Source organism: Zootoca vivipara, chromosome 2 (assembly GCF_963506605.1).
Source record: "Zootoca vivipara chromosome 2, rZooViv1.1, whole genome shotgun sequence".
NCBI classification, from domain to species: Eukaryota; Metazoa; Chordata; class Lepidosauria; order Squamata; family Lacertidae; genus Zootoca; species Zootoca vivipara.
In genome coordinates, this window is record NC_083277.1 from 75,262,525 (window position 1) to 75,282,825 (window position 20,301).

Sequence of the window (20,301 nt, forward strand, 5' to 3'; positions counted from 1 at the left end):
CAGCACTGCCTTCTGACACATTTAGCAGCAGAGATGCCTGGAGGGCATGAGCTGGAGCACTGCAAGCAGATGAGATGGCTGCATCTGCTTACAGGCTGTGGCTGAAGCAGAACAGGAAAGAATGCTCACCCGCCTTTTCCTCATGGGAAGGAGAAAATATCTGCCAGCAGCATGACTGAAACCAGCGCACAGGATTTCGGCAGAGTTTTACAAGAATATCTGGGCTAAACCAACCCAGTGAGAGGAGAGGCTGGCTGAAGAAACACCCAATAATGGAACAGTCTGCATGTGCAAAGAACACTTCCCCACCCCACTTTCCATACTACAGTGCCTGTGTAGCTATTGCACCTCCTCCAAAACCATTCACACCTTCAGAAAGCCTTCTTCCCAAGAGAGATCTTAACTTACATAAGGGTGAGAAATGGAAACATTTTCCAAACATACTGAGGCTTAAGCACAGCAGAGGCCTAATGAAAATGCATTGTGTGGGTCACACATTTAACTGCTGCAGACAGAGCTACTGACATACTGAGCTCCACTTTAAAGGAAGGCTGGGAAGGAACCAAGTCACCCCACTTGTCACTCTAGCTCAGTATTGGCTACATTGACTAGCAGGGTCTCTCTGGGATTTGACAGGGGCCACTGTCTGACGTTCCCTTAAGTGGAGCACAGTGCATGACATTGCTAGAGGCACCTTGTGTGTGGGATTTTGGCAGGGACCCAGCTCAGCCCTGTAAAACATTTACCTGTGGTTTCCTAAGGTCAGTCTCAGTCAATCTACTGCAGGCATCCCCAAGCTTTGGCCCTGCAGATGTTTCGGACTACAATTCCCATCATCCCTGACCGCTAGTCCTGTTAGCTAGGGATCATGGGAGTTGGTAGGCCAAAACATCTGGAGGGCCGCAGGTTGGGGATGCCTGATCTACTGGCACAGATCTTTGAAAGCCTAATAACCTTTTGCAACCCCCGTTGTACACCCCTTGCCATTCTTTTAACTGTATGCTGTGGGGCTGGGAAGGGAAAGGAGGGAGGAGCTAGCTTTAGCAAGACTTAAAATATGGAACAAGCACACATGCTGCAGAAAACTGGGGACTCCAGCCCCCAAATATGTGCTCTCGCTTTTAAGCAGAAATGAAAATGTGGAATAACTTCATGAGAGAGTTCAGAAAATTGTTAGGCATATGAGGATATGGGGAGTGCCACAATAGCTGTGAATGTGTTGTGTTGCAGTTTCAGCAAATGTCTCGTTATTTTTGATTCCGCAAGATTTCCGTAAAATTTGAAGGCATACAGGAACAAGCTGAAACCGTTCCTCAATTAAAAATATGACATTGTCTCCTTATCCTGTCAGGTTTAACACACAGGAAGAAACACACACTTTGAAGCTTCCAGCCTATGCTAAGCTATTCTTTGCAGGAATGCCATAACGTGGCTTCAGAGATGTCACTTTTCTTCTTGGCCAGATTTAAAAACCAACACTGACAGAAAGAAAAAGAACATCACATCAAGAAGTTCTGCTGAAAGGCTCCAGAGGGCTCCAGAATATGTAAAAGTACACATGTATTTATTGGGGGGAGGAATAGCCTGAAAAAAATGTCACAATTTTTATATATATATTTTTTAAAGAGGGGGGTGGAATATATTTGAAACTGAGAAAGATTCACATAGGGTTTTAAGGCCTCTTGTTTTGATTCCACAACATTTCTTTTTGACCCCCTCAAAAGCTGCGCCATTGCAGCAGACCTCTCCAGCATCCTCTTAAGCAGAGGCTTGACAGGCATATGTCAAGAATGCTTTGATGGTGTTTCCTGCTTGGCAGGGGGTTGGACTGGATGGCCCTTGTGGTCTCTTCCAACTCTATGATTCTATGATCCAAGGTGACCACCTTGTCAAACTGCCGCAAAGAAATGGTCTTGTGCCACAAGAGCAGCACCAGAGCACAGCTAATGCCAGACCGGATGGAAATGTCCACTTACAATGGCCCTTCCCCTCGCCACATAGCCCCAGCAAATGGAGGGGAAAGCTAATGATTCCATCAACATGCCTCCAGTTTCATTCCTGGTGGCTAGCGTTCTGCCTAGTCTGGCTAACAGGCTATACAATATATGCCTCGTGAATAGCATGCTTCTCCTCTCCTCTCCGCTTCCCACCAGCATGTGGCCTGATATCTTTGAATAAGAGAGAGGGAAGAGGAATTTGGCTTCTCTTTGCCGCGTACGTGCATTTCCTGCTCAAAGCGCTTCAGCATTTGCTCCAACTGCAGGTGATGCTTGCTGGTCAGCTGGGTCTGGTTCCGGTGCTCCTCTTTCTGAAGCAGACGCAGCTCTCGCAGCTCCTGGCGCCTGTAGGATTAAAGTGGAGAAGAAGTTCAGGAACGGAGGACCAGTTCTCCCTGTACTGCCAGGGCAGGCGGTCTCTGGAAGCTAAAAAAAGGGAGGGGGAGACAAGGAGCACAATCCATACTAAAATAACAAGAGTGGTGTCTGACTGAGTGTTCCTAGTGTCAGAAACGTTGCTTCAAGGAGTTGCTGCCTCCTTGTGTCATAGCTACACTTCTCACCACTTGTCCCTTTCAGGCAGGATATTGAGAAGGGGCTGCTTCCCTGTCCGCTGGCCTTGAATTATTCACCTTCCTTGTACTGACACTTTGAATAAATAGACGTACAATATGACCCCCCACTGAACTATGAGGAAGCATACCTCACTGAATGAAGCCCAGTGGGCTCAGACAAATGCTACAAGCTATAGTCGTGGGTCTCCCCTGATTCTTTTTAAATCGAGGTTTAGAAAGTTGGTGTCACCTGTCAGATTTTGTTTAGGTTGTAGACCTATCAACAAGGTAAGGTTTTCGAAAAGTATGCTTTTGGAGCTCTGTGAAGAGAAGTACCTGAATTTGCTGTTAGACCAGGGGTCCCCCAAACTAAGGCCCGGGGGCCGGATGCGGCCCAACTGCCTTCTAAATCTGGCCCGTGGATGGTCCATGAATCAGCATGTTTTTATATGAGTAGAATGTGTCCTTTTATTTAAAATGCATCTCTGGGTTATTTGTGGAGCATAGGAATTCATTCACATTTTTTTTTTCAAAATATAGTCCGGCCCCCCACAAGGTCTGAGGGACAGTGGACCAGCCCCCTGCTGAAAAAGTTTGCTGACCCCTGTGTTAGACACTTATCAGAAACTGCTGTACTTCTACAGTGAAGTCCCTATTGATCCCCTAGTTCAGTAAAGAGGATGGGAAGGAAGGGAGGGAGGGAGGGAGAGAGAGAGAGAGAGAGAGAGAGAGAGAGAGAGAGAGAGAGAGAGAGAGAGAGAGAGAGAGAGAAAGAAAGAAAGAAAGAAAGAAAGAAAGAAAGAAAGAAAGAAAGAAAGAAAGAATCCTAAACTCATAGGTCAGTATTTATATTGATTTTATGCAAAAAAACAAACAAACCAAGACTAAGTTATGGGCTCTGGACCACAGACCAGAGCAGTTTAAAGGCTGTTCACTGTCTGGCACCAGGCTATATGGCAGTGCTACTGCCAGGTTTTTGGTCCACACCATCCTTGATGAGCACCTTGACTGCTCATGTCCACCATTTGTCATGTCAGAGAGGAAACCTATGAATTTGAAGACAGTCATTTCACTAAGCAGGAGAACCACCAGAAGTGGCACTTAAAAGTAACAGAACAAAAACCGGTCGGGCTTTACAAACACTCCTAACAAGCTGCTATATACACCATATAGCAAAAACCTTGATTTGTGCACTCACAATAGGCTCTGGAAATGGCCATAACTCCCTGTTACTCATAAGGAAATAATGTTTTCACAGATCTGCCGCTTCCTGCCATATTTTTAATTGCTCAAAGTATATAGCTTGATGAATCCCTTGGTTCCATACCACTTCATACAACTCTATGGAGAAAGTGAAAAGCACAGAGAAAACTATATTCTGAGAAAGCCTGGTGTGTCCATATCTCCACCCCACCCAAAAAAATCTCCCTGATTTTCAGCTTGCCTGAGGAATCTCATCTCTTCATCTTTCTTCTCATCCTCACTGATGATTTTTGAGGTAGTGACGCTCACTTCTACTCCATCCACAACAAATCTCCTGGTCCGTTTCAGTGTCATCTTCTGCATTTTTGCATCCTATGTAATCAATCAAATGTTTATTATGGTGAACCAACCATTAAAGAAAATTTTGTTTATATATATATATATATCAGTCTAACAAGAACAAAGGTGACTAAAGTTGGGAACTAACAATCACAGGGGGTCTAGGATATATTACAACATTCAGATTTATTACCACCTGCCCAATAATGGTTTTATCAGACTCTTCAAGGAAGATAACTCAGGAGAGACTTTAAAAAACAGCTATCTCATGTAGGGATAAATTTTGTGTCCTGACACCTTGATAGAATCAACCATTAAAACAAATAAACACACACACAGTTTCAAGCTCTACATGACTGCAAGGACAGCAACAATCTTTGAAGTGAAATTTAGCAAATCTGTGTAGGATCTTGGAGGGTTAAATGCTAACATGTGCTGACAAATGTGCTTTGCTGTATTTAGGTATCACATGCTATTAATTCAGCAAAAGAAACAGAGATAAAGAACAAAAAAGAAAAAATGTTGGATTGGGGAGATTAAGACATAATTTCAGGGCCATCTTAAGCATGCCCGGTGCCGTGGTGCGACAGACCCCTCCGGCACCTCCCCTCCCCGTTTCCCAGCGCGGCGGGCGGGTGCTGCCTGTAGTGCGGCTGCCGCAGGCGCAGCTGCACTGTGCCACCCAGCCTGCGGTAGGGGCAGCCCTGGGCCAGGGGGCGCTGCCCACCCCCTGTTGCGACGCCCCTGCATGCGGCGGAGGCGGCCCCAGGCCCGCACACCTCCGGAGAGCGGCCTGAAGCCGCTGAACAGTGGAGGCACGCCTGGGGCAGCCTCAGCCGCGCCTCTCAGTGGGCGCAGCGATGCCCCGGTGGACTGGCGCCCTGGCACCCCGCGCCGCCGGGGGCAGGCCTGGAGCTGGCCCTGCATAATTTAATGCACACCTGACTATCCTACAGTTATTTTAAAGAAGAGCATCACTATTGTCAGGAGCAGTGGGTTGGTGTGAGAAGAGAACAGAAAGAAGCAAACATTTCTTCCAAAGAGACTCAAATTCTGAGAGGGAACCAAAAGTGCAAATCAGGCTTTCCACAAGTATGCTTCACTTGCATAATCAGAAATATTTACAGCATATTTAAATTTCTGCTAATCTGAAGTAATTTCAGGAATGAGTAGGGGGAGAGTAAAGTTCAGAAAAGAACAGTCTACTGCCAAGTAAGGATGAGATGTTGGCAAGGGACAGGCAAAATGTAGCAGTGGCTAATGGCTAGCCAGTTCTCTAAGCATTCAAACAGAGCTTGAAAACACTCCTGAAATCATGAGTGCTAGAATGCCAACCTCCTCCCCACACCCTCCCAGAAGAAGTAGTAGTCAGGTTCTCACAACATCAGACATGCCTCTGGAGGCCAGAAGTTGTCATGGGCCTTGTGATGCCAGCTGGGATGGGGATGGCAGGATCTGTCAGAGAACTCTGGGATTGAAGGTGGGGAGAGTTCAGGCAGTGATGGGGAAGAAGGCTCCATTCCCAACACCACTGGACATCCCAGCAAGAGAGGAGGGGTTGATTGAGTTAGTACCTTTCTACAAATCAAGGAACAGTATTCACTAACACCCTCCCCCTTAAGTTGCAAAAGATGAATAAGGGAGGAAGTTCGTTGGAGAATGAGTTAAAGAGACATCTTGCTCAAAGTTTTGCTGAGTGAAGCCTGCATGATACACAAATCCCACTTGCTGAGCCCAAATTCTTACCTTAAGAGAGAGGGACCCGCTGCCTCTGTTCAGGGACAGGTCGGTAGACAAGGAGATATTGAGGTCCATGGTCTCTGAGGCACAGGTGCTACCTGAATCAGAGTCCTGCTTTGAGCTGCCATCCTCAAACTGAGAGGAAGAACTCAAACTCCCATTGGGGAGCTTTTCTTCTACCGGCGTCTCAAGGAGGCTGCTCTCTGACCGGCTATCCACATTTGAATCATCTTTGCTTACTGGTTCAGTGTCCTTATTGTTGTAGACAAGACTCCTGTTCTCTGCTGGCTTAACGTTCTTGTTGAGTTGCAGCAACTGGGGGCTGGTGTCTGGCTTTTCTTTGGCACTGGCTTCATCTGTGTAATCCTGAATTCCAGGCAAGTTTGTACTGCTGTTGTTTTTGCCTGGCTTTTCGTCGCTAGCCACTTCCTTTGAAACCTTGTTGCCCTGTCCATTTATAGCTTCAGTGACTTGCTGTAGAGGCAACTTGGGTCCATTGGCCACAAGTGACAAGCCGTTTTCTGGAGACTTCTCTTTTTGCAAACTTAGCTGGCTTGCCACAGAAGAGTCCCTCTTATTAGCATCAAGGGGCTGAGTAAAGAAAAGGGAAAGAGAAAGGTCATAAATTTTGACTTCGTTCTCATTAAAAAACTTAACTGAGAAGTCAAATACAGAACATATGCATTGAGAAATGTACTTTTTTTGTTAAAAAGAAAAAAGAAACAAGACCAAAATGTCCTCTGCCTCCGAATATTTGTAGTGTAAAGAGACCATTGAAACCTTGAACTAGCAGATCTTGTGTCTTCTACTTTTTGTTTCATTTCAAATAATTGATTAAATATATATATATATTCTATACTACCCTTCACCAGAGCAGAACTGATTTCAGAGCAGTTTACATAATTAAAAAGCTAGAAGATAAAAACACACGAATGAAACTGGCAGATAAAACAAGTACCATTAACAAGCTCGAAAAATTTGTCATGGCTGTGTTCTCTTAGGAAACTCTTTCCCACTGGATTCTCTGGGAGCTCTTTAAGCAATGACTGAAGACTCTACTCTCCCCTTTACATCTTGGGGGTTGAGTGGAAGGAGGAGTGAAGAAGATCTGCCCGCAATTCCTGACACAGATGAGGACCCCCTCAGGGACAGCAATTGCGTTGCTCTTCCCACTTTCAAATGTAGTTCCAGAGTTGGGAGGGAGAAGGAAACACACAACCACTCGTCCTCAACGCCCCCACCTCCCTTGAGGAGCCAGGCTTGCATTTCCTAATTGCAGCTTCAGTCAGAGAGAAAGCACTCCTTAACATCTTTCCCAGGACTGGCAGCATGTGCTTGAGTTTAAGGGAACAATAGGTTGGGGTACAGGTGTAGGACACAGAGCAGTGACTCTGCTCCGACAACTAGAGCCTCCATGAGAAGAGTTTTTGGTTTGTTTTCATGAATGTTGGAAAAGCACCTCTCCTGGCGATTTCAACTACCCCCTTGAAATTTTGTCTATTTTCTGTCCAAGTCTTAGACAATCAAAGGAAGTCTGCAAAAACTCCATTGTCAGGCTCCAGGGAATGGCGTTGTGCCTGAAGCAGTTTCATCATTTTCTCCACAGAGAAGTTCCATGTAGGATAAGGAACATGCCCCCTGCATCCCTTGCCCTGGGTCAGAACAGACCTCTTTTAGATTGGAACCCTGGCAGCAGCCATCAGCAACATATTTAATCTTGCCAGTTGTTTCTGAACTGCTTCCATGAATGCGTGCGCACACACACACACACACACACACACACACACACACACACAAATACAATTTCTTCTATAGCTTCCTATCTGCGCAAGCCAAGCCCAATACCAGCCAGCAAGATCCAGGGTGCAGAATACATTTTTAGTCCCAAATGGCACAGGGACATTTTCCTTGGGGCAAAGGAAGCAGCAGACAACATCTTCCCATGTGGCCATTTTAGCCATAGAGCGAGCGCTGCACATGAAGAGACACATTCAGCATTAACTTAGGAGACGTCTCTCACGAGAGGAAAGCGAAGGGGCTGGCTTTCTGCCCATCACATTGTTTCCAGGGCTTGTTGGCTGCTGCATGAAGAGGAATCGCTCCCCAACCAAGGAGGCATTTTTCCTGTCCACCTGCATGGGAAACAACAAAGTGGCTCCTCACCCCCCCTCCCCTGAGCAAAACACAGCCAATGCAGGGGTCAAAGGTGGGCCTCAGTTTACTTTTCTGTATCTAGCTAGCTTTCATTGCGAAAGCTTTTTGAAAAATATAAGCATTTTGTGTATTCCCGCAGGTGTTGGGGTTTGCCTTCCTTCATGCAGCAGGATAGAAAGAATGAAAGACGACAGAAAGAACGAAACTTACAGATGCACATTCTGGTGAGTCATCCTCTTCTCCTTCCTCTCTATTGTCTTCAATTTCCTCCATCACTTCAGCCTTTGCCTCAGCCACAAGCTCACGTAGGGCTCTGTTAGTAGTGACTTTGCTGACAAAAGGATGCTGAAAACCAAAAACATGTTACCGTATTGGAATGAATAATCCTGCAGCCAAAGTCATGATGACTCAAAGTGGACTTCAGGGGCCACTTTCAGCTGCTCCCCCCACCCCTGCCTGAATTCATTCATGCAAGTAGACTCATAAGCAATGTAATCTCTCATACAAGTGCTATGCATAGTGCTATGCATTACATTCATAGTGCAGAGATGTGTGCGCACATCTACTTCCTAGCACTACAGGAGGAGGGTCATCCAACCGAGTAAGCATGCGAACTGGCCCCAAACGTCATTAAGAAATCGTCCCCTGGTTGACAATACAGTACAGTGGTACCTCGGGTTGAGTACCCAATCCGTTCTGGGGTGCCATTCGCACCCCAAAAAGTACTCAACCCGAGTGGCGCTTTAGCACATGCACACAGCATAAACACTTCCTGGTCCGCCGAGTACTTAACTCGAAAATACGCAACCCGCAGCGAACACAACCCGAGGTATGACTGTACTGCTAATTAGAGGACATCTGAAGGCAGCCCTGTTTAGGAAAGCTTTTAATGTTTAATAGATGATTGTATTTTAATATCCTTCTGGAAGCTGCCCAGAGTGGCTGGGGAAACCCAGCCAGATGGGTGGTGTAGAAATAATAATAATAATAATAATAATAATAATAATATATTATTATTATTATTATTATTATTATTATTATTATTATTATCATCATCATCATGCCTCTCTGTTTCATAGAGTCAATACACTCTGAACTCTTCCAACAAGCCACATTAGATGGAGACTCCCTCTCCTCCATCTATTGATTAGACGACTTTTTCCTTTTTAAACAAAGGCTCATAGTAAGGTTAAACCACTGAGCCTAGAGCTTGCTGATCAGAAGGTCGGCGGTTCGAATCCCTGTGACGGGGCGAGCTCCCGTTGCTTGGTCCCAGCTCCTGCCAACCTAGCAGTTCGAAAGCAAGTCAAAATGCAAGTAGATAAATAGGAACCGCTACAGCGGGAAGGTAAACGGCGTTTCCGTGCGCTGCTCTGGTTTGCCAGAAGCGGCTTTGTCATGCTGGCCACATGACCAGGAAGCTATACGCCGGCTCCCTCGGCCAATAATGCGAGATGAGCGCGCAACCCCAGAGTCGGTCACGACTGGACCTAATGGTCAGGAGTCCCTTTACCTTTACCATAGTAAGGCACAACTATTTGGAAAGAAACTGAAAAAATACACACAAATGCTATGCATGGTTCTAAAGTGGCCAAGGAGAATTTTCAAAATTGGGGACGTATCTAGGAATGGCAGCTGCTGTATGAGTGTTGCTAGAAAATTACAGCCACCTTTTTAACACTGGAGTCAAGTAAGAAGAGACAGGTGGGTAGGTGGAAGCAACTGGAAGGCCCAGTAAAAGTGAGGGGAGGCTGGGCAGTCAGCACCGGCAGTCAAATTTGCATTGCTACGCCTCCTAACAGTGGTATAGTTTGTGTCCAGTTCGGAGGCACAATTACAGCAGACAGGCTCAACTTTTCTATGCATCAGCACACCAAAAACAAGTTTGCACTACGTGGGCTACCAACCTGCAAGCAGTTGCTCATGTATGTATCTCTTTCATGCATTTATTGACTGAGGATCCTGCACTTACCTCCAGCAATTGTGCTGCAGTCGGACGTGTCTCGGGGTTCTTATCAAGTGCAGTCTTCAGGAAGTCATTAAATTCTGGAGACCTTTATGCACAAAGAAACAAACAGAATTGGCTAGAACTTCAGAAGGGAGGAAACGGCCCCAAGCACCCCACAGCCCACACCAATTATATTCCCAGTATTATCGCCACAAATTATATTGTTCAGTTAGCTCTAATGGGTTGAAAGGAAGAGCTATTGCGACAAAGCAACATAAACATTATTAAAAACAATGACATTTTCTGAATGCGCAGAAATGTTGCCTGGTTAATTACAGATTTAGCACTTCCCTTTAAAGCTCCGGAGCAACAGCTGTTCAGAAGCAAGTTACATGCTGTCACTCTATTTCTCAATTCATGCCCCAAAGCCCAAATGTTAGCAAGCTCACATGAGGACAATTGTACGCTTGAGCTCGTGTTAATACAAAGCCTTCTGTCAGGCAAGCGATTATAACATCATCCTGCCCCCCCCGCCCCACTTTCCCATCCAATGTTGTCTTCTGTGTAAAGCCAGGACAAAGAACTTGTTGGCAGTTTTACACACAACTGCAGAAACTGTGTCACAAGCAAGTTTATCCATGGAAGCTACCACCCAGTGATTTTCATTGAATGTGATCCTGTATGATTTGAGATGGGGAGCATAGGGGGGGGGAAGCTTTAGGGCTCTTCACTCCTCTCTTTAACAACCAGAAGGTCTGGCTAGATATTTACTCTAATGCAGCATCTACGGTATATGGAGAACGCACAGAAAATACTCTTAAAGGAGTGAAAGGGCAAAGATGTATAGGCTAGATGTGTGTAGAGAATTGAAAGTTGGCCTGTAAGGGGTGGGAGATCGGCCAGATCCAGTTTCACACTGTTGGCCGACTCACGAGTGGTGGCTCCAGGTTGCAACCCAAAACATCAAGGAGGCACCAGGTTGGGGAAGGCTGGTGCTATTATATGCTAAGTTTGTATTGCACCCTTCCTTTGAAGAGTTCAGAGTGGCATACATTGGGTTATCTCCCCACATCCTCATGAAAGCGCTTCATGGAAATAGGGTAGACTGAAAAATTGGTCTTGCCTAAGGTTATTCAGTGAGCACATGGACAAGTGGGGGTTTGTACAGAAGAAATTATTCCTTGTTATTATATTGATCTAGACCAGGCATCCCCAAACTGCGGCCCTCCAGATGTTTTGGCCTACAACTCCCATTATCCCTAGGTAACAGGACCAGTGGTCGGGGAAGATGGGAATTGTAGTCCAAAACATCTGGAGGGCCGAAGTTTGGGGATGCCTGGTCTAGACAAAGGTGACCCACAGTTGTTTGGGTAAACAAACAGAGACTGACCGACCAACAGACAGACTCCGTCTCACAGACCCACAAGTGCAAATGTGCTTTAAAAAAAAGGTCTTCTCACCACTTTGAAGGATAGTTAAGAGTGGGAGGATCAGATTTGGCTATTTTCAGCAGGACCCTCATGGGATTGAGTTCATGATGAGGAGGCTCTATCTGCGCCATTTCTATCAGAGTTATGCCCAAGGACCAGATGTCAGCCTTGTAGTCGTAGGGGGTGTCTTTCATGGTCTCGCACATCACCACTTCAGGAGCCATCCTAAAAAGAAAGTAACAAAGAATAGGGTGTTCTGCTACCAACATATTACCATTGATCAGTGGTTTTGAAGAACACATCCCCCCACCCCAGCTAATCTATATATTTAATCAGTCATTAGCCTAGAGTCAGTTGTAAGCATCATAAACATGACTCTGCAGCTAGTTCTTGAATAAACTGGGGAGAAGCCTCTTCTGCTGCCCTTGGCATGATCTATCCAGAGTTAAGCACTTATAGGCCACACTGATTTTTACTGGAGAGTTGAGCACACACGTAATTCTCCCACTGCAATAAATGGGACGTGGAAATGGTTAAATCTATCAGCTAAAGACAGTATCCAGTTCACCGCGCGCCCCCTCCTGCAACCACCATTCATCTCTCCATTCTCAACAGGCTGCAGGGACAGAAAACCAGCAGGCCAATGACATCTGGCCTGGATGTTGCTTTAGATGGCAAATTAATGCTCACTGATTGCATCCCCTTAGCAACATAGCTGATTTAGAGATTAAATTCCTAGAGTGAATTGCTGCTCTCATACACTTGGAACTGCTTCAAAAAGGACATTCCGCCAAATGGTAGGGAGTAAAAGAGAGGGGCAGGGAAAGAGAATGGCCTAGATTCATCAACATCTCATTCCAGTTACGGGACTTGTAGCATTTTCACTGATGTTACTTAAAAACAATAATTAAAAGCTGCCTTTCATCTAGGTTTGCAGCCTCTTGCATATTTGCATAGACACATAGAATTGGAGAGTTGGAAGGGACCCGAAGAATCATCTAGTCCAACCCCCTGCAATGCAGGACTCTCAACATAGTTTTCCCCCTGTGCAAGTTTGTTGATGTACTCTTTGTGTTCCCCTATGCTTGAAGCACTTTGTAGTGAAGAGGGTCCAGGGAGGAGGCAGGCAGGGCTCAACTCAACAGGAGGGAATCTTGGTGGGCAAAGCTGGGCATGTGCCCCTAGCCAGCCAGCCAGCTGGCCGGTTCCTGCCTTCTGAGCCCAAATGTGGCAGCCACTGGCTCAGCTTGTCTCCCACCAACCTCCAGGGCCAGCAGACACGTGCACTCTTGGACTCACAGTTGTCCATGGAGGCGCAGGTCAATTCTGTGTCCAAGGCAGCTGTTTATTAGCTTCATCTGGTACGCAGGCTGAGACCCTACCTGCCTGCAGACTGTCTTGCCAGAGTGGTGCATGCTCTGGTCATCTCTTGCTTGGACTACTGCAATGCGCTCTACGTGGGGCTACCTTTGAAGGTGACCCGGAAACTACAACTAATCCAGAATGCAGCTAGACTGGTGACTGGGAGCAGCCGCCGAGACCACATAACAAGATATACATTGGCTCCCAGTAAGTTTCTGAGCACAATTCAAAGTGTTGGTGCTCACCTTTAAAGCCCTAAACGGCCTCAGTCCAGTATACCTGAAGGAGCATCTCCACCCCCATAGTTCTGCCCGGACACTGAGGTCCAGCGCCGAGGGCCTTCTGGCGGTTCTCTCGCTGTGAGAAGCCAAGTTACAGGGGACCAGGCAGAGGGCCTTCTCAGTAGTGGCACCCGCCCTGTGGAACGCCCTCCCACCAGATGTCAAAGAGAAAAACATCTGCCAGACTTTTAGAAGACATTTGAAGGCAGCCCTGTTTAGGGAAGCTTTTAATGTTTAACAGACCACATGGGGGGTACAAATAATTTATTATTATTATTATTATTATTATTATTATTATTACTACTACTACTACTATTACTAATACCCGTGTTTCTCATAAAATAAGACACCGTCTTATATTTATTTTACTCAAGAAAATGAGCCTATGGCTTATTTTTGGGGGTGTCTTATTTTTTTAAAATTACCTCCTCTTCCTGCTGTGGCTCGGTGCCCAGAACTGGCTGCTGCTGCTGCTGCGCTGCTGGGCGCTTTGTTGGCGCTTCAGCAGGGTACGCTGCTGGGTCCCGCCGGGTCGGGGTTCCAAGCGGTGTGCGCTGCGGCTCTTGCCGGGTCCCGCTGCTGGGTCATGGCTCGGCAAAGCGTGTGCTGCAGCTCTTGCCGCATCCCGCCGCTGGGTTGGAGCTGGGCAAAGCGCGCGCTGCTGCCTTTGCCGGCTCCCGCTCCGTCGGGGTTCAGCAAAGCGTGCGCTGCTGCCCTTGCCGGGTCCTGCTGGGTCGGGACTTGGCGCGGCGCGCGCTGCGGGTCACGCAGGGTCCTGCTGGGTCGGGGCTCAGCGCGGGGCGTGCTACAGCTTCTGCTGGCTCCCGCTCCATCTAAGCTCCACGTGGCGCACATTGTGCATCCGCTTCCGGCAAGGACAGACATCTTCCTTTTCCTGTTCCTTACGGAAGTGCCATCCGGACCTGCTCCCAGCACGGTATAGTACCGGTACCCCAGCATGTCTTATTTTTGGGGGATGCCTTATATTTTATTGCCTTGAGAAAATCGTGCCATGGCTTATTTTGTAGGCACGTCTTATTTTGTGAGAAACACGGTATTTTATCCAATTCATTAAAATACACACAAAGATGTAATTGAACAGCACTGAGAGTAAAACAGAGATCCTCAACCTTCTTGAGCCCAGGGGCACCTTTGGAAACCTAAGCAACCATTACGAGCACCATAAAATATCCATTTTGCAGAAGAAAGACACGTTATACTCAGACACACACCATTGAAGAGAGGCAGAACACCTACAACGCCCCCACCACCATCAAGTGAAATGCAGGCAAGAAAACAGGCAACAGCCCGCTATGGCAAAAAACATTTCAACTTTTAAAAAAGGTTAGGAGGGGTTGGGGACCTTGGAAAGTGTCTGATGGTGCTGGGGTGCCCACAGGTGCCATTTGGGGGACCCCAGGAGTAAAACATCAAGCACACAACATATACACATGGCCACACATACTCTTACACACACTTCCACTCATGTGGATAGTTTACAATTCAGCCAAGAGGCAGGAAGCACCTTCATTCTTGAGCTGGAATATATATGCCCTTATTTGGTGGTGGCCTCTTCAAGCATCTTGCAAATCTGAATTCATTTACTCACCAGTACGGTGTCCCAATGAAGGAATCCCGTCTTTGCAATGTCTTCATGTTTTTGGCAGAAACTCCAAAATCCGCTGAAAAGAGTTTGATCATGTTAAATCCTCTGATACCGGCTGCAAGGTGCTTGTGTGCCTTAAGCAGCTCAAGCAAAGAGCTACCTTCTGTCACCAAGAGACTCCCTAAAAACAATCAAGATGATCCAAGTGGCCAGGACAAAGCCTAGGCTAAGGTTCTGACACAGTGCAAGGGTTTATCCACACTTCCTCTTGTCTCCCCTGGGAAAGGAGTGGGGCAAGAGGGAAACTGCTCAGACCTGTGCTTCCTAGGCAAGGGAGAAGCAGAAGTGTGGACAAGCTCTAGGACTACTTGTAACTGGACACATTTTTCATCAGCAGATGCAAACTGGAACGTGATTTCAACAAATAGAGGAGTTCTAGGTAACCATGACACATGCATAATAATCACATGGAACAAAATCCATCTCACATCAACAAAAGAGACTGTCCCAATGAGGGTCAGAAGTTTAAATACTGTACCAGATTTTTGCTAACTGTGCCCCACCAAAGCCAAGGTAATAGTATTTATTTATTTTATTCTGCCACAATAACAGGGGATGCTTTCATTTTCCCATCAGGTTAGGGGAGCATTTTGCTTTATCTTAACAGTTAAGTAGTTGGATACCTCAGCAAAATCCTAACAAACCATCAATTGTTTTCTCCTGCTTCCTGCTGTTGTCTGCAGTTCTATTTTGTGTTAAGGGTTATTCTTCCTCCTCTTTCTAGAAAATTTCCACTGAAAAGGTGATGCAGTTCAGGAAACGTCACCCTGTCCTCGCTAATAAACTACACCCTCTCCAGCTTGCACAGAAAACATGCCAATTCCTGTGGCAGACATCAATTTATACACAATCCCATATAAAATGAAAAAAGTTGCACGTATCAGTCTCCCCTTTAAATTCTGCAAATGATGACCCCAGATTTCTTGTTGGTTTTTTGTTTTGTTTTAAGTCTTTCTGGACCCAATACAACCTGTCCCCATTCTGAAGAACATCCATTCTGGTGAGTACTATCATTCAAAGAGGTGGAACCGGCATAATTTTAGCTCAGCAACTCTGAGCAGGAGCCAAACGGAAGGCCAAAGTTCAAAGTATGCTAACATCCCTGTGTAGCTCAGTCAGTAGAGCATGAGTTTCAGCCCCAAGTTGGGTGAAATATTCCTGCATTGCAGGACTCGATGATCCTTGTGGTGGTCACTTCCTACTCCACGATTCTGTGATTCTAATGAAAACCTTCTCAAAAGGGGATCATCACAGCTAGCATCAGCAAAAGAGGCCAACTTCTGATACAGAAACTGAACTTTGCTCCTATGCCAGGAAGATCACTTCAGGCTTCTTGCAGCACCTTAACCAGAGCAAGCAATTGCTTTCTCGATGTCCCTCTGCCTGCCTGCATTAAACTGATTTTGCATGCAGAGGATTTATGTCCACATCCAGAGTTAATCAGCACAATCCTGTTTATAAAAGAGGGCCTTTGAAAAGTGTACCATACAAAGTAACTTCATGACAGTTTCTAGAACCCTACAAATTCTAGGGTGAAGAGAGAAAATATTCTAATTAAGCTTCAAAAAATAACCCTCAGCACCTCTCCATTCACAGATTTAGCTGATGTCAACACTGACCAATTATAGGTTTTAAGTACTGGTACATTTCTGGAAACTCAAAGTTTGCAAAAGTACAAAAATAATAGGAAAACCATCTCTAAGGGGCATCCCTCAAGACAGAAAGAGGAATATGAACAGATATCAAATCCTAACTGGTTATTCTGAGGGTGGGATAAATTGAATGTACTGTAATCGAGTATTTTGAAAGACCACATTGCTAACTGACTGTAGTATAGAATTTGCAGCACGCCACACTGCAAAAATTTTGTTTGAGGCCCCACTGGTATTTCCAGTTAACATTGTTTCTGCTTTTCGTCCTGTCTAATTCTATGCACAGTTACCTGGGAGTAAGTCTCAGTGAATGTAGTGAGACTTACTTCTAAGTAAATATACTGTCTGAAATCTTCTTGAGAGAGGGTTGAAAATCCCTGCTTGGCCAGGAAGCTTACTGGGTAGCTTTCAGTAGGTCTCTGTCTCTCTGCTCAAATGACCCCTCAGGGATGTTGCAAGGCTACAACGTGGCTCCCAGCTGCTCAGAGGAAAAGGGTGGAGAGACAACAAACCTAACAAATGATTATTCTACAGCAGCCAAGCATGCATAATTTTCTCATGTGGTCACACAACAGCTCTTACAGTTGCTGTGTTTAAAATAATAATAATAACAACAACAACAACTCTGCAGCCACTGTTTTCAGCCACTCATCTCACTGTGTGCAGGAAGCAGCTTTGCACCCATCTTACACAAGGGCTAACTAGTTTGCCTCACCAAGCTTGATGTCTCCATCCAGGGTCAGCAGCACGTTGCCTGCCTTCAGGTCTCGATGGATTATCTTCTTGCTGTGGAGGTAATCTAGTGCTTCTAGCATCTGGCGGCAAACCACTTGGATCTGGGGTTCGGTCAAGCCTCGATCCAGTTCTATAAAACAGAGGCAGTCGGAAAAGGCTCCTAAATTTAGCTTCAAGGAACATAGCCACTAGGTTAAGAGTAAAATACAACATACAGTACATATGATATCTCATCTTGCTCTACTAGAACACAGTGAACGTAGATGAGGCGTTTCAAGACAATTGTTTCTGTTCATGAGCAATAAGCCTTTGCTTTGGACATTGGGAGAGCCGTATTTGTTTCAGTTGGTGGTTTCTCTTTCACCTACACTTTTATTAGGGAAATAGTGATTTTAGGCCAGGTAGACCCTGTGACCCTCCAGATTTTGCTGGACCATATGCTAGATGGGGGTGATGAGAGTTTGAGCCCCAAAACACCTGGAGGGCCACTGGTTCCCCATCCCAGATGTAGGGAGACCCTGAGGGAAAAAGAAAATGGGGCTGGCATTCCCTCAGATATATGGGTAGAATTCAATGTACAGTAGTGGTAAGGAGATCATTTTTTCAGGGTAAGCGTTTCTGCTCCTATGCTTCTTCTGAAGGGTGAAATTCAATTAAGTTTTTTTTTAAAAAAATTTTTTTTAAATCTTTATTGGAATTTCAAACAAAACCATACAATTAAAATACATACAAACAATAATTTTAAGCAATAAAATATATAAACAAACCAAACAAATCTTACATACCTCTTTTTACATAGATCTACTAACAGATATCAAAATCGAATATTTAAATCACCTATACTATCTAATGTTAATGGCTTTTATTAATTTATATAAATTCATATTCAGATTGGCTTCCACTCGTCATCCTCCCGGGCTAATAAATTCACTTCTTTTTCGACTGCTTCCTTTTAATTATCCCTTGGGATCTTTACAGAATATTTGATATAAATCCAAGTCTTTTCAAATAATCTCCAAATTTTTCCCAATTATATCTAAGCTTTTGAATGCTACCCCCTCTGATGGAATTTGTTAATTTGGCCAATTCTATATAACTAATCACCTTTTCTTGCCATTCCCTAATACTGGGAATTTGTTTTTTTCCAATACTTGGCGACTAATATTCTTGCCGCTGCTGTTGCGTAGAGGAATGGCAAATTCAATTAAGTTTTACTCAGGGTAGGCCCTTAATTTCAATAGGAGTACTCCATGTAAGACTGCTCTGAGTAAGACAGAGTTGAATACCACTAAATACAGTAGGTTTCCCAAAGATACCAAAAGCTGTCTAAGAGAATTTGCAGGATGCCAATCCTCTGCATCCCAACTGTCTGTGTGGTTAGCTGTGATGGAGGGAAAATCATAACAAATACAAAATGCACACTTTGAATTCATTCACCTCCCCCCCCCCCCAATGACTGGTCATGAATTTAATGTCCCCGCCCTTCTTTCCTGAAAACCACAGGCTGGGAGTTTAGACTTGTGACCTCTGCACCTTGCCTCCTGTAAGAGTACGTAGCTTCATCACCTGCTGCCTGGAGCATAGATGCCAGACATGATCTAGGCCTTTGAAATATAGCTCAGTTCCCCCTCCTGCTCCCCCATTTTCCTCTAAAAGCAAATCCCCAAACCTGGAGGGTACCTGTGAAATGAGATATGATTTGCCTGATCAAATAGGAGACTCAGATCCTGAGAAACTGAAAGGTCCCTTTCTCCCCCGTCCAGGAAGATTGGCAAACTCACACAACCCCCTGCCATAGCTACTGTTCTTGAAAACTCAGCCAGAGCAAATCTAAGCTATGTCCCATCGCTACAAGACAGCCTTCGTGTGGCCTTGCTCTTTTAAAAGCAGTAGCTGCTGTGACCCCTTCTCCTCACCTTCACCCCCAAATACCATAACATGGTCTGGGAAAGCACAGCAGCCACATGCTTGCTTCTTGTGTTGGGTCTGAGTCAAGCCGTGGAAAATAATACATTCCTTGATGGCAGATGTCTTCCCCCTCCCTAATTCCTCATGTGTGCACATGATCAGTTTCAGCCTGTTCACATGCATGTTTTGGACAGAAACCTAATGCTCTGCTTTTCTGCAGGGATGGGAGTGGAGGAATGACCAGAACACATTCAATGTGCTGAAAGACCTCAAAAGGGGCTTCATTGTTAAGATGCGTCATGTTACTTACCCAGCATAGTAGCATCTACTGCTCCACCAGGGCAAAACTCAATCATGATCTGTCAAAAAAAGAAATATTTAAATGGGCAGCTGGAAATTATATTGCAGAGTACAGCTCGTTTGCTATCGGACAGAACAACAACAACAACAAAACCCTCTTCTTGGAACAAACCAGCTTCTTCTTCCTCAAAACTAAGTCACACTCCCAACTATTTTTTTTATTGCTATTGTTATTTTTGGCACAGCAGAGCAACTTGCTGTTGGGCACAGGTCCCTACTTCAAAAATGTTATTGTAAGGTGTTTTAAGTCAAACTCGGAAGCTTGCTGCTTAAGAACAGCATAATAAACAGCACATGAGATCTCACACCAAATCAGGACTGTCTAACTTACAGCTCTTCCAAACAGAAATATTGCTACTGCCACACAATTATAAAGCTCTTTATTCAAATAGTTGTTGCAATAATCATGCAGGGTTGTTCAATATTATTATCCTCACGCTGTAGATGCAGCGAGGTTGAGGCTGAGAAGGGACTACCAAGAAAGTTTTCACCGCAGAGGTGAGGATGGGAACAAGAGACTTCCTGGTTTGCAGCTGATTCTCTTAGCTATTACGTTACTCTGACATCTGCCTAACCCCGAAGAAGAACGCCCATCCGATCATGTCCCTCAAGACCTCCCACAGAGTAAATGGGAGAAAACAAAGCCTTGACTTCAGCCCACAGGAAAGTTTCTTTCATATCACTGCCCTCTTACACAAAATGAAAACAGCCCCCATATGCTCCCTGTACCTGCAGGCCCATCTGAAGCAGCTTCAGTGCTCACGACTCCACTTATGCATTTGTTTACAGGTTTCGATTGCAGCTTGAACAGAGAGGGCTGCTCCAGATACAGGAACTTGCCAACAGGATGAAATAGTTGTCATAGTTGAGAGCTGACGTGGAAACAACAGCTCAGAAGCATCCTAAAACTCAAAATGCTCCTTTTTCTGCTTTAATTTGAAGATGAAGCTTGCAGCTGGTTCTCAGGGGTTT

General features: G+C 45.3%; 1 protein-coding gene across 1 annotated transcript in view; it reads right to left on the reverse strand.

Moving 5' to 3' along the window:
- The window catches only part of STK10 (serine/threonine kinase 10), a 69,021-nt gene that overhangs the window by 10,635 nt on the left and 38,085 nt on the right, over positions 1 to 20,301 (reverse strand). The window contains exons 3-11 of the mRNA XM_035105292.2: positions 19,280 to 19,328; positions 17,042 to 17,191; positions 14,618 to 14,690; positions 11,396 to 11,590; positions 9,960 to 10,041; positions 8,198 to 8,332; positions 5,840 to 6,424; positions 3,996 to 4,126; positions 2,219 to 2,342 (exon numbers count right to left, since the gene is read on the reverse strand). Of these exons, the coding sequence (XP_034961183.1) occupies positions 2,219 to 2,342; positions 3,996 to 4,126; positions 5,840 to 6,424; positions 8,198 to 8,332; positions 9,960 to 10,041; positions 11,396 to 11,590; positions 14,618 to 14,690; positions 17,042 to 17,191; positions 19,280 to 19,328 (1,524 nt within the window). The remainder of the gene's footprint in view (positions 1 to 2,218; positions 2,343 to 3,995; positions 4,127 to 5,839; positions 6,425 to 8,197; positions 8,333 to 9,959; positions 10,042 to 11,395; positions 11,591 to 14,617; positions 14,691 to 17,041; positions 17,192 to 19,279; positions 19,329 to 20,301) is intronic.